The 16,380-nt window shown below is 35.0% G+C and overlaps 2 protein-coding genes and 1 pseudogene across 2 annotated transcripts; all 3 read right to left on the reverse strand.

Moving 5' to 3' along the window:
• Window positions 1-414: 414 nt before the first annotated feature.
• Window positions 415-5,611, reverse strand: LOC125827569 (protein NLP4). Its single transcript, XM_049506866.1, has 5 exons — window positions 5,384-5,611; window positions 3,876-4,788; window positions 2,962-3,009; window positions 1,990-2,878; window positions 415-1,533 (listed from the first exon to the last, which is right to left on the reverse strand). Exons 2-5 carry the CDS (start codon window positions 4,776-4,778, stop codon window positions 635-637), a joined length of 2,739 nt encoding a protein of 912 aa, XP_049362823.1. The 5' UTR covers window positions 4,779-4,788; window positions 5,384-5,611; the 3' UTR covers window positions 415-634.
• A 4,782-nt stretch (window positions 5,612-10,393) lies between these two features.
• LOC125827884 (catalase isozyme 1-like) lies at window positions 10,394-12,767 on the reverse strand (annotated as a pseudogene).
• Window positions 12,768-14,000: 1,233 nt separating this feature from the next.
• On the reverse strand, window positions 14,001-15,466 carry LOC125827557 (WD repeat-containing protein LWD1). Its single transcript, XM_049506853.1, has one exon. It carries the CDS (start codon window positions 15,386-15,388, stop codon window positions 14,345-14,347), a length of 1,044 nt encoding a protein of 347 aa, XP_049362810.1. The 5' UTR covers window positions 15,389-15,466; the 3' UTR covers window positions 14,001-14,344.
• Between the last annotated feature and the right edge of the window lie 914 nt (window positions 15,467-16,380).

Genomic DNA, 16,380 nt, shown 5'->3' on the forward strand with positions numbered 1-16,380 from the left:
TATCTCTTGCAATGTTTATATGAAGAAAAAAGATGTTAGTTATTTCATATCCTCACAAGTTCCTTTGTGCATATTTCTTTTCCAAATCTTCCACTTGAAATGGATGGAAATTTGCAACAGAGGCTCACTTAACCTTACACTTACAGACAAGACCTTGTTTTATGCACAAGTCAAATAAAAACCCTCTTAACATTTGCCCATTATGCTCAAATTATTACATTATACCATTAAAACTTCTAACAGCAGATCCAACTAGAGTAAGGTCAGAATCAGCAAGAGAGCAAGGTCAAATTCTGAAGTCAGTATTAAACCAGATAAGCATGCAGCTTCTGGGAAATAGGTTCATCTGAACTCGGTATTTTTGATACATATACACGAAAAATAATTAAAATTTCAATAAATTATTAAAATTTGAATTATAATGAGTTTTGAGTACTCTAGATGAAACAATAATAGCCTTACGGCTCAATACTAGTTCATAGCAGTCAAAAGGATTGACTTACATGAAGACTCAAACAGAATGAATTTACAATTAAGCAAGCAACATTTCTTCAAGTCTCATACCAAATCTAATCCTAAAAGGAAACTATATTCATTTTGGTAACTACTTGCAACTAGGGGGTATACCAGTTGTCTACTGTACTAGTATAGGACTGCTGCTACCGAAAGAGCTTCCATAATGATGCTGTGAATCTTGAACTAAGATGAGCTTGATCATTTGGATTTGGGAAGACATACAAACATCGATGCATTCTTCCAAGTCTGCATCACATGTTAATAGAACCCACTCGGAGTCATCATCAAAGTACTTGAGTTGAAGTCCACTAGGATCATCTATGCCAAACCGCCTTGTAATTTCTCTCAGAAGATCATTGTATCTCCAACTGTTTTGCATTCGGAACCTAATCTTTTCTTCTCCATGTGTTACTTTTACTCGTGGAGCTTCTTCTTGAGATGTTGATGGACTCCTCTTCACTAGAGGGTTTTCTGATTTAGGATTCTCAGCAACACATGCATGGCTTTGAGATCTTGGTATGATCTTTAGTGCTTCACTTGATAAATGAAGTTCTGGTTCACTTTTAACCCTTTTCACTGCATTATCTACAGACTTTTCCTGTACAATTAGATCGTCATCGCCAACAATATTCAAAGGGTGAGATTGAGGCGATTTAGGCTTTGTCCCAGATGAACAACATTGACTTGAACTTGAACTTCGACTGCTGGAAGAGGAGGGTGACTTAGATGCATCAGGATTGGGGCTCGTAATGCATCCCTCTTGTTGCGTGTTCAAGGCTGTTGAATGTTCATTTGACTTTGAGTCTGCAAAAGGGCTCATTCTTGATGCATTTGGAGAAGCCAACTCTGGGAAGTTTGAATAGAAGGATTCAATTTGTAAAGTGCCAGAGGCACCCTGAACTGAATCAATAACACGTTGGATCTTTTGTAAGGAGTGACCAACCTTCTTGATCTTTCGAGAAGGCCAGCGTTTAATTCCGTGCTGCCTGCATATCCTCTTCAGAGTGGTAGGACAAACTGTATTTCAAGAGAGCACAGGTAAGGAGGGGAAGGAAGAAATAGCAAAAAACAAAGTTAAAATCCTCATACGTAAAAAGTCCTAGAGAGTAACGCAACCAATAGGATCAGCGTAAAATTTTTAAAAATACATGAGAAAGTAGAGTTATAAGTGCACACAGTGAAACTTTGGATCTTATCCATGAAAATTACTCCTTCCGTTTTAATATGTTTGTCCGGTTTTAACTTGGCACAAAGTTTAAGAAAGTAAAGAATACTTTCGAATCTTGTGGTCTTAAACTAAAGATAGAATGTACCAAAATATCATTTAATCTTGTGGTCTTAAACATGCCATATGGAAAGTTGAAATTAAAGAGTGGTTAAAAAAGGAAAGTAACATTCTTTTTGAAATGGACTAAAAAGAAAAGTAAGACTAAGACAAACAAATTGAAATGGAAGGAGTATTAAGTTGCTTACCACCAATGCTCTTTGCAGCATCTTTTAGGCTACCAGCAAAATACTGCTGAAGAACTTGCAAGGTAATAGTCTTCTCAGCCTTCGCACGTCTCCTGTCTCCCGTTTTACCCAGATTACGAGAGACACCCTCCTCATAAGCAGCATTCTTACGGTGCCTAAACTCCACCGAATCTTTCCTTAGCATTTCATCTGGTTTTTCATCCTGGAATGTAGACATAACAGAACTCTCCTGGAACTCTGCATCACAAGAGGTCCACGATGTCCTTTCTTGAGAAGTTTCGGTGTGCTCTTTATGTGGTTGAACTGTGTGGTTTGCCACTTCGCCCATAGAATCAGTTTCTTCCTGCAACTCTTTGTCTGTCACAACCCTCAATGTCCGGCAAACATTTTGTATGATGATGGATAATGAAGTAAGCATTTTTCTATGGTCTTCAGGATTTCTGCAGTCTGTGGGTAGAAAGAACTCCAAAACAAAATCAGATGAACCAGTTGAGATACTACGCAGACGTATAGCTACTGCAGCTTGCAGTCCAAACATTTTTGCATAATGAGAAAGTGGATACTCCGACTTGCTATAAGAGGTAAGATCAGCTGAAAAGCATGGTTGATTAGTATTGAATGCTCTCCCAACAACACCCTGCCCTTTCAGCAAATGGTGCTCAGAGCAAGCATCATGAAAACCCTGAACGCGGGGGTCAGCTACATAGCAAGCAGAATCCTCCGTGGAAACACAATGAATAAGGTTTTCCTCAGAATGGCGGCAACCCCCTTTGCCTTGTTGAATGCACGGAACCCATGTCTGAGCTAACGGCAATCCATGTGTCTCACATGCAGACTTCAGAACCTCTAGAACTTCAGGTAATGCAGCTTGGTAGCTCAAATCACATACCTGATGAAAAATAGTTCATATATCATGCTGAAAAAGATTATGGACTTCAAAAATGCATTCTTTTGCAAGTTCAGACCAATTACCTTGGCATCTTGAGTGGTTGAAACTTCGGAAGTCGAGAGATCAACAGCCTATTAAGAAGTAAGAAATTTGGAAGAATTTCAGAAAACTGGACCCTCACTATATATACCAAAATGTGGACAAACAAAGCAATTCCATATGGAGAACAAAAGCAAGACTCATGCACACTAAACACTAACACCAAAAGATCATGATCAACAGAGTGCAGCTTAGGTACAATCTGACCCCTAGCCAAGAGCAGTAATGAGGATTAAATAAAGGACAAAAACATCAAATGATTAGAGAAATTAGCAAAGTGAAGATATACAACAACAACATACCCAGTGTAGTCCCACACGTGGAGTCTGGGGAGGGTAGAGTGTACACAGATCTTACCCCTACCTTAGAGGTAGAGGGGTTGTTTCCAATAGACCATCGGCTCAAGAAAAACAGTCCAAAGCATTCCAGAAAAAAGAAGTAACGAAAATACAAGAAACAACAGATGGTAGCATCATAGTACTAGTCTACAACAAAATAATACTATAGTCGAAGTACATGAAACAATAGATAGCAACAGAGATCGAAGGACAAGAAACTACAAGAGTAATAATATGACTACAGGAGTAATATTATAGTTTCATTCTCAAAAAAAAAAAAAAAAAAAAAAACTTTACTATTATCGTCTCAATCTCTGTAACTTTTTTCATCTAATATTCATTCATTTGGGGATTGATGTTTCATCTTGAGTCTTTGTGAAATATGTTTTTATACATGAAGCACATAAAAATATAGCAGTTTTGGAAACATATATGCACAAATTATAATACGCAACACTGAATAAACACCTGCATATATATAGTTCCACTACTTAGCTAAGTAGGGTAGTGAAAACAAATTAGAGGGAATTGATAGTTTCTGAGAGATAAAGAAGACAAACCTCAAGAGCTTTGCACACACTTTCAAGCTCTGAGCGATACTTGATCTTCTGTGTGGTCATGACAACTTCAATAACACCCAAGCAGTTACGACTACCTTGTTCAAATACAGGAACAGCAAGAGTGCCACGTACATCATACTGCTGTGCATGTTCAACACGCGGATACTCTTCACTTCGGAAGAATCTAACATCCGGTGTCCACTCAGGAACTTTATCTGCAAACACTCGCCCTGGCAATCCAACAATGTCCTTGGAATCTTCATTTGCAGGAAATTGATATTTTACAGAGACTTCACGGTAGTTAGCAAGCTGAGGGCAATTGAGGTCTAGTAAGAAAGGTTGATTAGTTGTGCTGAGCACACGCCTGCCATCCCTATTTATCGGTACCCATAGTTGAAGTAGGATACCCTTATCCCTCGAGCAATCTCTTATGTACCCAAGTGCCCAAATCAATCGATCCATTACAGACGATGAAGCTTTGGGTCCAATCCACCACCTTTTGTTCAACTCAGGAGCTTCAACTAAATGATTTTCAGATAGACTTGAAGTGCACATGGCATTGTTCATATTCTCACCAAAAGACTGAACTTTAGCATAATTTATCTCTTGGCAATGGTTTATCGACAAATTTTCAGTTAAAGATGGCCTTTGCTTTTCTTGTTGGGCATCCTTTGATGAGATTCCATTAAATTCTACATTGTTGGCATCTATAGTTGTAGGCCACATAAAAGAAGAGTCGAATGGTGCATTGAAGATGCCTGGACTATGTTGCAAGAATTCATTACCATCAGTAGTCTCCAACCAACATCCCTCTAAAAATAGTCCATCCATGTAATCCAAATCCATGAGATAATCAGATGGGGTTGTCAACAACGGATTCGAAGGAATAACGCGTTCATCCATTGCATCAAATCTGTCTTCAAATTCCAAAGATCAGTACTGTACTTGATCCAAATTTATGATAATCACTAATCAGTCCTTCCGATACAATCTATTCTAAAAAAGCTCCAGTCTTGAAAAACCAAATCTGCCAAATTTATGTTCTAACTGAGAATCAGCAGTAAAGCAAAAAGGATAGAGGAACCAAAGAATATAAAACAACAACAACAAAAAGAGGATATTTAGCTCCAAGAATCAAATATATGAAGAAATCAACATATTCCACCAAGTTGGGTTTTGTAATCTTGGTATACATATCCTTTTCCAAAGTCAAAAAAAGTAGAAAAAGAAAATAACCAGCTACCACCAATTTATAGATCTATCAATACAACAGTGCCTCAAACAAAAGAAAGTTGCAAGAAATGAGGCCAAAAAGAGGAAAATGAACAATTCATTAGATTACTATGAACATGACTTGGCTTCATCAACATAAACTAGTCATATGTATGAGACATAAAAGGCAAAACTGTTTCTAGCCATAGGAAAGTAAGTGTGTGCAAGATGATTTGATCCAAGTTGAAAACACAGACAAAATAGGAATGAGAAGAAGAAGAGGAGAAGGAACTCACTATGAAAAAAAGATTCTTGGATATTCCAAATTTGCAAAGGTCAAAACTTTCCTGTTTCTTTATGCTGTAAAAATGTAAACTTTGCTGAGAAAATTTTCTTGTGGTTGTCTAAGAAACAACAACAACATCAGCAACAAAACAAAAACATATGTAGGGACTAAATGTCCCTCTTATATCTCCCTCTTGAAATTCCCTCCACAACCCACAATCACAAATTAAATCCCCTTATTCTCTCTCTTACTATCTATTTGTCTTAGTTATTATCTGTCATTAGCTCTCTTGAATATGATTCCCTTCAAGCAAAGTCTGCCTACAAGAGAAGATTCCACTTACCAAGTACTGACCCCACCACCTACTCCCCCCCCCCCCCCCCCTCAACCTCTGGGGATTCCCATTTATAAAGTCAACCTACAAATCAAGAAAACAACCCCATCTAATCCAAAAATCAAAAAAAGGAAGCAAAAATCATTTGGTATTGTAAAAAGATTTGATTTTTACACTCTTTATTAGCTCAAGAATACTCAAAATGGGAAAAAGATTTTATTTTTATAGTTTTTATAGACTCTTTATTAGCTCAAGAAAACATAAAATTGGAAAAAAGTTCCTTTTTTCTTCTTTTTTTGGTGGCTTTGTGAGTAGAGAATTGTGTGTTTGCCACTTTCCTATTTACCCCATTACTATATTTAGATGCTTTGTGACGTAATTCAAGAAAATGTTAAAATAACAATCAACTTGCTAAAAGGAAAACAACTTTTTTCTCACGCGCTGGTGATAGCGCGTGTTACATCTTGATAAAAGTGACGTAAGAAACTTCATGCACAAAATAAGAGAATGTCATTGGGGCGTGCTTATAAGCCATAATTAGAGCGCGTGAGTGATTAGTAATAGTTTAATGTTTTAAACATTATGGGTAATCAGATTTATGACAACATTTTTGTGTAGTTTTAGGTAGTGTTAAATACAAATCTCAACTCCACAACCAACACATTAGGACCACATTTAGGAAGGCTATATTTAATAGCAAGTTGGAATTAACCAATTATATTTTTTAAAAGATAACTATGTGTAAACGAATCACAGTTAGTAATCTGAGAAATAAAGCAAACAATCCACTTTAATTAATTTACATGAATAGCATAATATTAATCTGAAAAATACAAGAGACAGACATGTATGTTTACACAAATGGTATTGAATCAAGATGGATGCACTTTATTCTCACAATACTACTTGTGACTTTTTATTAAATAAGCCTTCAAAATATTGAGATTGCTTTTGAAAAATCTTGCATACGCCATTACACTTGGGATGTAAGTTAAAATTGCAATGAATTCTCAATATATAGAGAGTTTATTTAATTGATCTAGATTGAGAATTAATTGGTACTTTTGGTTTTAGTGTGTTTGATCAGGAGGACTGGCATGAATTGTCAGAAAAGAATATAGTTTAAATTTTGTCAAGAAAAAATAATGGATAGATAAAATATCACTCAAAAAGAGAAAAAAATATAGAAACATGTGAAACTCCATTGAAATGATAACCCATCTTCTTCTTGTTAATTTTCCATTTTTTTAATGAAAAAATAAATAAACATTTTAAAGTTTTTTTTTTTTACTAATTACCATTATTATTCTGCTTTTAGTTTTCTTCTTTCATGTTACTTTTGATTATATATTATAAAATCCTTTCTTTCCTTGACTACAATTATTGTTGTTGTTATTATTAATTGTATTTTTATGTCAAATATTCTAAAATTAACCAAAAAGAGACTCCACTTGCTATTATTTATCAATTATTAATGTAATTAAAGAGATGGAACCAAAGAATAATGTAAAGAAATGGCAAGTTGTTCCATCAAACTCACTTTGGAATCATCACTGTCCAAATTAAAGGGCCCTTCACATGCTAATCCTCTAATTAACAAAAAATAAGCTTTCTTTAAAACATAATTAACAAAGACATTAGTTTAACAATACCAACTCCAAACTTGTGACACTATACTTTCAATTGTAACGGATAATAATTAAGTTGTAACTGGTAAGTCGTTTTGTAACACTCTAGTTTAAATTGTAATGGTTAATAATTGAATTGTAAGTGATAAGTCACTGTTATTATTTATGTAAACTAATAATGTAAAAATTATTAAATTCATATTATTATTTTTGTTAAGATAAAAAGTATTAATTCCTACTCTGGCTGATAATGGAATTCCATCCAGACAAAACATTTTTATAAAAAAGTCTGTTTTCTTTTTGGCTTCAAGTCAACATGATGTCCACTATCTTTTAAATTAGGCTACTGTTTTTAAAAGTATTTGGGATCATACGTAATCAATATAAACAATTAATTAAAAAACTATAGATTTGATCCAAAGTATATAAATAAAAACAATTATGACTCTCACAATCCATAAAAAAATAAAAACAAAAACTTATTTTAAAGTGCATAGATCTAAACTTATGGCAGCAATTTAACTTGTATAATGCTTCATTACGCAATCGACCAAATCTGTCATGTCCGAATCGGACAAACACAAATGGCCCCTAACGTCATAATTTGTACTTTTAATGTTATTCCGTTTCGTTTTGATTTATCTGTCTTATTTTTATTTTTAATCAATTTAAGAAAATATAGTACCATTTTTGTTCTTGATTTTTTTAAATTTGATAAATGGTCTCATTTTTGTGAATTCTATATTCTATTAGATTAAGATTTCTAAAATGAAAGAAAGAGAATATAGTATAAATATATTCTACGATGATGCTAGACTAGATATAAAAATTAAGCAAGAAATGTTTTTGGCATGTAGTAAAAAGTAAGATTAGATTAGACCTTACTCCTTATATGCGATACAAATATGAATCAATCGAGTGAATAGATTCCGCAAATACGATATGATCAAAACTACAACTCAAAAAAAAGAGAGGATATTATCCGTAGTAGTTATAATATCAACCATGACATGATATTTTGTCTATAAAAACATACTTGTTAAAGGTATATTTAGAAATTTAAAATTATATTATAGCAACTTGCATTGTGGGTTGTTGATTGATATTGAGCATCACACTATTTAATTAACAATACTTATATTTATATTACTTCTACAATCAAAAAAATTACTCTTAATGTTTCTAATTTTGCTTTTTGGTTGTCAAACTTGAGAAGTTCAACTATCAAATTAATAAATTATAATTACTCTTAACCTATGACGTATTAAGCCTATTTGATCTGAAAATTAATTTTAATTGTCTATTTGACCTTGAGTTTTTTTTTCATTTGACTTTTACTTAAATAATTTTTAAATTATTATCTTAATATTTCCTTAATTTGCATGAACATATATTATTCATAGAATATAAAAGTCAAATTAATAGCTTATACTACATACGCAATCAAATGATATCAACATATTATGATGAGTATTATCTGGTGTAGTTTTTACAAATTTTGAGAATTTAAATGCATTTTAATACCATATTCCAAATAAATCCAACTTTGATTTGATGTTCTATTTTTATTCCTTTGAGGTGTGATTTGAGGAGTGTAAAATGTATACATATCGTACCCCTTTCTGGGAGATAGAAAGATTGTTTTCGATAGACTCTCAATTCCAAAAAAAAAAAAAAACATTCCAAAGCATCTCATTTGTACTTCATATACAAGAATTCTAAATAAGAATTTAAGACTTAAAAGATGAATTTAACTAGACGTGTTTTCCCAAGGCGTAAGGAATAATACACAAAGGATAGTCTGGAAACGCATGTAGTTCACCAAGTGAGCTTAGTCCTCAATCTATGTATCGAAATATTAAACGACCTTTAAAATGAAGGTAAAATACATATGAAAATTCCTCAACAAAATTTTTCATATTCGATACTTCTGAATTCAATTTTGTAAGAGCTTTTGTGCATGTTTTTTAACACCTATAACATATTTTAAGTGATTAACTTATCTATGCACAATTACACGCATAATATTTTTTTTTGAATCGAAACCATCTAATATTATCATTAATAAAAAGTTAGTCCCCACGTAGTAAGTTGACAATATAAATAGTTGTACTTAGTTGTGCAATCGTGATTACCTATGCTATTAGTTTTAGCCCCAACCAATAATATTAATTAAGTGTTTGCATTGCACTCTTCAACGCTTATCTTCTTGTTTTTTTGACTTTATCTTATCATATTTGTGTACCTAATTATTATAAAAGTTGATTATTAAGACTATATTAATGATAAAGTGGACAGGTGGCACCTTCTAATTGGTCAATAAGGATTCTACTAAAGATACCAAAGCAAATTTGTGATCCTACTTTATTCCATCGTATCGTATATCGATTCAAATTTATTTAACCCACTAAGCATAGGTATCGTGACAACAATAAACATATATAGCTGATGTGGCAATGACTACTCCCTTCTCAATATATTTGCGTACACAAAATTTTGCACAAAAAACAATAAAATCGATCAATATATTATCACGATTCGATCGAGGAATAAGTTAAGGTTGGCCTATATATTATCACAACTCGAGTGAGTGATAGGATGTCTTTCCTATTGCTTTGATATTTTAATCCATAGTTTCAATTTTTTTGGGTATATTGAAAAATAAATTGAATAAAGATTTTTAAAACGTTTACGACTTAAATCTGTTAGGATAAGAAACTCCATAACCTAGGTGTTGGGTATAACTTGTCATGATTATGTCTATCATTTGCTAGATTAACAACACACTAGTTGCCTCCGTCCATACATGTCAAATCGTGGCCTTGTTGACCTTCAATAAATATCTACAATCTTCAATAAAAAGTCGAATCGGATTGAGAATTAGCATACAACCCAATCACCAAAGAGAATACTCTACCATAAGAAACAATGTTTTCTTGGATTACTCCTTAATTAATAGGACACAACACATTTGAGTTATCGCCTTCACCAAAGAGAAGCACAGTTCATGCAAAACATTGCAATATTTATCTCTCTTGGGATCTACATGGGGCGCAGACTAAATGAACATCTAAGGGAAAGAACTCAGATCTGTGTGTTTCATGAGTGACTTGAGAAATGGATAAAGACCTCAACTCAACTGCAGGAAGATCTTTCTTTCTTGCCTGCAATAACAAAACCACCAGATAGCCGATGTACCAAACTAGCTGTCCCGGTGCCCATGATCTGTATCTCTCTCCTGGCTGTTTGAAGTTGTTCTCTTTCTCAATGATGCACTGAAAAAACAACCATATTGAATGAGTTTCATAACACTTTCGATGACATGTAGATTCCTCCGATATCTGAAGTTCAAAATGGAAACTCAACCTAAGCATCATTTCCAAATACCAGCAAGCCAAACTTGCCAAAGACTGATAACCATATTCAACAAACAATGAGAAAAACAGGACTAGGAGGAGTGGGCAATATCTATATTCAACAGTGGACTGGATGAAGTTCAAATTGGTTGGACAAATCTGGTTTATGAAAATCAAAGTTCAAAATTTCAAGCTGAACAACAATTCAACAAAGTGTCAACTGACCACGCTCTTCGGTCAAGACACAAGGAGGAAAAGTGGAGAATATCAATATCCTACAGTGGACCAGATAGGGTAAAAAATTGGTTGGTCACAACTCACACCTGATTTATGAAAATCGCCTTCACACCAAAAATTCAAGATTCTCAACATGATTAATAAAAGTAAAGAGTGCATCACCTTGTCGTGCTTCGTTGTCAAGGCAAGGAGGAACTGTTTAATTCTCTGCATAACAGCAAGGACCAAACCTTGACAGGAGATAGTGCAGCATCCAGTTAAAACATCAAAAGAGTTAGAACACATATGCACCATTAGAGTACTGTGGGAACCAAAGGTCATTTTTCTTCACAACATGGTGTCATAATCAGATCAAAATACCTACTTCTGCCTTTCTAAGTTCACATATACATACACACCACAACAACTAGTGTAACAACATGCTTGAAACTCTTTTTCCCTGTGAAATAGATAAAACATTATTACTTTAGCAATTCACTGAAAAATTACAGTGCCAACAACTTGCAGGGGAAGCATGCACTATACCTCTTCATTAGGATACATGAAATTCATGAAACCTTCATGGTGATTATAGTGACAACCACACGTCGGAGCATTGACTGGGGGCTGCAGATAGTTTGGCTCGAGGCAGAGTATGAGAATATCCTAGTCAGGGAAATCTTTATCATCCTAATAGTAAATATCAGGGACAACAATGGCAGAGCAAAAAGCAAGCTGCTCGTTGGAAAAGTTGCATGTTAAATAGTCAAATAAGATTCTGATACGACAGCAAACAATTTCTTTTTTGAGAAAGATAACAGTACACTAATCATCAGCACAAAGGCTGTGTTGGAGTCATATTTACAATTACAAACGAAAGTAGAAGTGCGACCTTGTTCTATTACAAGGATCCTAATGATTATAATAAGAGTTTTAGCTTCCTCTCCGTGATTTTCTTCACATTAAAGTTAAAGTAACAAAATACAATTCATTTTCATTCTCTGGGTGGGGCTGCTTCAATCTTCAAAACACCTTGCGTTCATTTCCTTCCACATATTCCACCATATGCATGCTGGGGTCTCCACTTCTTCTGCCTAACATTACCTCCCACATTAATCCAGCACATCATATGATACCAAACAATTTCCGATTCTGCTTTATTCCATTGTATGGTATGTTCTAATTCACTGTACTCAATCCAACTTCTTTTTCTTTTTAGAAAGTCAATCAAAACTTAAAGTCTCAACACAGAAAACCTACACACTACCAATATCAGGAATTATACAAATTCCCCACATATCATTCAAAATTGAGTTTTCAACAATGAAAAAGTTCACCCTTCACCAATAGCAAGCATAAGCATCATCATGATAACTAAGTGTATTCGTCCTAAATTGAGTGATCAATTGACTAATTAGATGTGAACTACTTCATTTAACCATATTTAGAGGTAAACGATGATATTTAACTATATTTAGTGATCAATTAATAACTCCAATTACATTCTTAACTAAGTTTCTCGGACTGTTCACTTTTGGTGCCGCACCCGTGTCGAACATGGGTGTGGGTGTGGGATCCGTGTCCAATTTGGTCAACCGATTTTGGGTACTTTGACCAAAATCGACGGGGAAAGTACGGATAGTTTTAATGATTTATGTAATCAATATAAAATTTAAGGTGAAATTGAAGAAAATGGGAATATACCCTTTTATATAGAAATTTCTACATTACTCCTTTTCCTTTAATCTCATTCCAAGATTCTCCTCATAATATCTCATAATTTAGGTTTTATAACTCTATTTTAGATATTTTAATTATTTTTAGGCGAATCCCCGTACCCGCATCCATACATGAATCCATATCCCCGAATCTTAAAAGTAAGATCATGAAGGATCCGACCTCTAGATCAGCACCCGTATCGGACACCCCCAATCCCTTATGCACCACGCCATACTATCTGCATTATGACACTATGTTGTCATGCATCAAAGTGTCTGGAGTTGTCACACTAGTTTCGATTATCAAATGCTCAATTAAAGGCAAGTGAGTACGACACACATGTGACACGTGACCATTGTCATTTTGGGGAAGATTCTCTTTCCGCCCATTAGAACTCATCGTTCATTAAGCAAATTTCTGACTAGTGATTAAACATGCCACTTTGCTTCAATAACTTGGGAAACAACTCTAAGATACACTTAATGTGATAAAGGAAATCCTCCTCTATGTAAACTAATATTGCCAATTTGCCATCATACACATTTATGACTCCCTCCTTGATTGTAATTTTAGAATCACAAAATACTTTTTATCCAGGCTCATTACAGTCAAAATCCTCTTAGCACCACAATCCAATGCCAGCCACCTAGGACTCTACAATAATTGTGCATTTCATCATCCCATTTGAAATCAGCAAGTCATTGCTCAAACTTCCTGGCATCCAGAGTTGTCGCTTCCTCACTCAACTCTTAGTACCTCTTCATGAAACTATTGTAATAATTGAGGTCCAAAATTCAATCTTTGAGATCATAGTACTCAGTGAATTTGATGTGCCTCACACGCATGAGCGGTAGGATTTCCAAAATTTAGGACGAATACACTCGGTTCCAAAATTTAGGTGTTGGGAAGTAGCTGATTACAGGTAGTAATTATTCAGAAACTATTGGAGATACCTACTCTTTGAACTGCCAGAGGTAAATATAGAATCTAGAGTTATGGATTCAAAATGAATGTGATCTTATATGTACACATTTTAAATATCTTTTGCATATATATACACACACAAACGCATAGATTCACGCTTATCAAATGATTCACAAGGGAATTGTAGGCTGCAGTGAAAGTTACTCATGTTATTAAATACAATTACGAAATGGAAAGACTTGTTGCTATCTTTTTGCTCATTTCTGAATGTCTCAGATTGAGATGTTTCAAGGGAAAGTAACTTTTCAGAATGGTTATTAAATGACTTCTGAAACTTCCATTGTCAGTTAATAAGCAGTTTAAGCAACTACTCGTATTTATCTCACAAGTAGCAATTTAGAAATCCCAGCATGTTGAAGTATAAATAGTTCCTTAATGTAGAAAAAATCCTCTCAGGAACATCAAAACACATATGATTTGATTAGTCCAATTGCTGTTTGCAATAAACATAATACAAGCTACAGAAGTTGCAGACCAACCACAATAATGCTGACTAACTGAATCCCACAGACGATGTGAATTCCAGTTACTTCTATGATAATAGAGCCCTAGGTGCAAGAGATAGCAAAAGCTATTCAGGTTTAACTACTGTCAGTAATAAGCCTCTTTTTTCGTTTTGGGAATAAAATGCCAAAAAAAGGAAAATCTTTACTTGGAGAAGGATGTAGCTAGCAGGAAGACTGAATAAGATGATACTTGGGCAGCTGCTTGAAGCTTGAACGAGAGTAGCTAATTCACACCCTTAGAATCTGAAGCTTGTTGGAGAAGGCAATGGCAACCCAATCAGGCTGAGATGAGGACCACTGAAGCTGCTCGATTTCTGCACCTGCAGTATAAGCCAGAATTGGATCCAATCCACCTTCTATTGGTTGACCCATTGAAGAGAGATCCCAGATAAGCGCCTGCGAGTCATCACCAGCAGTACAAATGTGGCAAGAGCTGTGAGGAGCCCATGCAATTGCATTCACACTAGCCTGGTGCCTCTGTAGTTCCACCACAGGAAGTGTAGGGAAACGAATGTCCAAAACTACAACCTTTGCACTGTCCATTATTATGGTGGCCATATACCTAGGATCCTGCTTGTTCCATCCAAGGCGTACAAGAGGAGTATCCGGCTCAGAACTCTCATAGATTATCGTAGAGTGCTCCTTATCGCGAAGATCAAAAACCCTAACAGACCCATCAGCTGAAACAGAAGCAAAAACTCCAACCCCACCCCAAGCAATATCATAAACCTCCTTATCATGAGCAATTAACTGGGTATCGACAGTCTCCCTCTCAATATCCCATATAGTACAGGTAGTATCAATACTCGACGTACCAATCCGCCTCGGCTCAGCTTCATTCCAGTCAAATGAGGTTAACGGACCGGAGAACTCACTGTTCCGGTTGTTATTAAGAAGACTCTTGATTTCAACCCGACTATTATCACTGGCGACCCGCCAAATCCTGAGATAATCACTAGAGGTAGCGATAAGGTCCGGCTTCTGGCACTCCTTATCAGGTATGAAGATAACTTTCGTAGGCGGATACGGGTGTTCAAATGAGAGTTTCGGGTCGGACCGAATCTCACCATTGGAGTCATCAAGCTGCACAATCTCAACTCGGTTCGGGTACTGCTCAAGTAAGCTAGCGATGGCGAGACGGTACTTCTTATCCTTGCGAACACTCCAATTCATGGCGTATATGTGCCATGGAGCCTCGTAGGTGTAGATCTCGGAGCGTCTCTGCTGTTCGTCGGAGCCATCTTGCTGGTTCGGATCGCTGCTCACTCCCATTTCTGATTTCTTCTTCTTCCGCCGCCGCTGCCGACCAAATTAGGGCTTGAAAGTAACAAAGATTGGGAATTTAATTGATCGGGGAGAAGGAGGTGGGTGAAGTCTAAGATTTAAGAGCCAAGTCCAGATATAGTTTCAGAAATTACACTTTAACTCCTTTAATTTTACTAATGTTTATGCACGTACGATTATTTCCTTTTAATTATAAAATCAAATAAGGGACACGTGTGCATCAACTAGGCGATAATTCACTGTATCGATCGATTCGATTCGGTTTTAAGTATTATCGGTTCGATTTATCAGTTATTAAATATTTTAAATCGATAACCAAACCAATAAGATATTCGTTAACGATTTTTGGTCTTTAACGATTCGATTTTCGATTTAACCAATAAAAAAATGTTTTCAAAACAAATATATGACGTGTCCAACAATTTGATGCGAAATAAAAAAGAGAGATATCAAATTATTCATTTAGTGCAAAAATTCTGCTTAGTGTAGTAAAAGTATAGTAAATACTCACAATTCACAACCCTAGTCGTTGCCTAACTCTTGTCGTCGTTGTTGCAAACCCTACCCGTTGTTGTTCTTAGTTCTTTAGGTTTTGACGTTGTGAACCTAAGACTAAAATAATACTAAAACCTAAAGGGTAAATGCAGAAAGCAGAATTAAGTTGTGTTAATTGTGTAAGTTCCTTATAGTTATAGTCTAATATAGTGATTATATTAATATTTTTTTGTTTGATATTTATGTATGACTAAAAATTAAAATAGTAAACTATTATATTTTTAATGGGTTATCGGCTAAACCAATAACCCAATATTGAAAAATCAATATCGAACTGATAAACCAATATTTTAATAAAACCACTAAATAGTTGTTAACCCAATAACACTTTTTTCAATTCGATTTATCGGTCAGTTTGATTTTTGCACACCCCTACTCACATCCTACTTAGCGCCTTACGTAATAATCCTATATAACCGTCTTAT

The sequence above is a fragment of the Solanum verrucosum genome, unplaced genomic scaffold (genome assembly GCF_900185275.1).
Source record: "Solanum verrucosum unplaced genomic scaffold, falcon-dt-bn FXZP01000064.1, whole genome shotgun sequence".
Taxonomy (NCBI): Eukaryota; Viridiplantae; Streptophyta; class Magnoliopsida; order Solanales; family Solanaceae; genus Solanum; species Solanum verrucosum.

Bases quoted from the DNA above. Each gene is read 5' to 3' on its own strand.
- LOC125827569 (XM_049506866.1), bottom strand. From the start codon at position 4,778: ATGGATGAACGCGTTATTCCTTCGAATCCGTTGTTGACAACCCCATCT. The intron at 3,010-3,875 runs GTTTGTCTTCTT...ACTTCTTAATAG, and splicing joins GTGTGTGCAAAGCTCTTGAG to GCTGTTGATCTCTCGACTTC. The intron at 1,534-1,989 runs GTAAGCAACTTA...CTTGAAATACAG, and splicing joins TGCTGCAAAGAGCATTGGTG to TTTGTCCTACCACTCTGAAG.
- LOC125827557 (XM_049506853.1), bottom strand. From the start codon at position 15,388: ATGGGAGTGAGCAGCGATCCGAACCAGCAAGATGGCTCCGACGAACAG.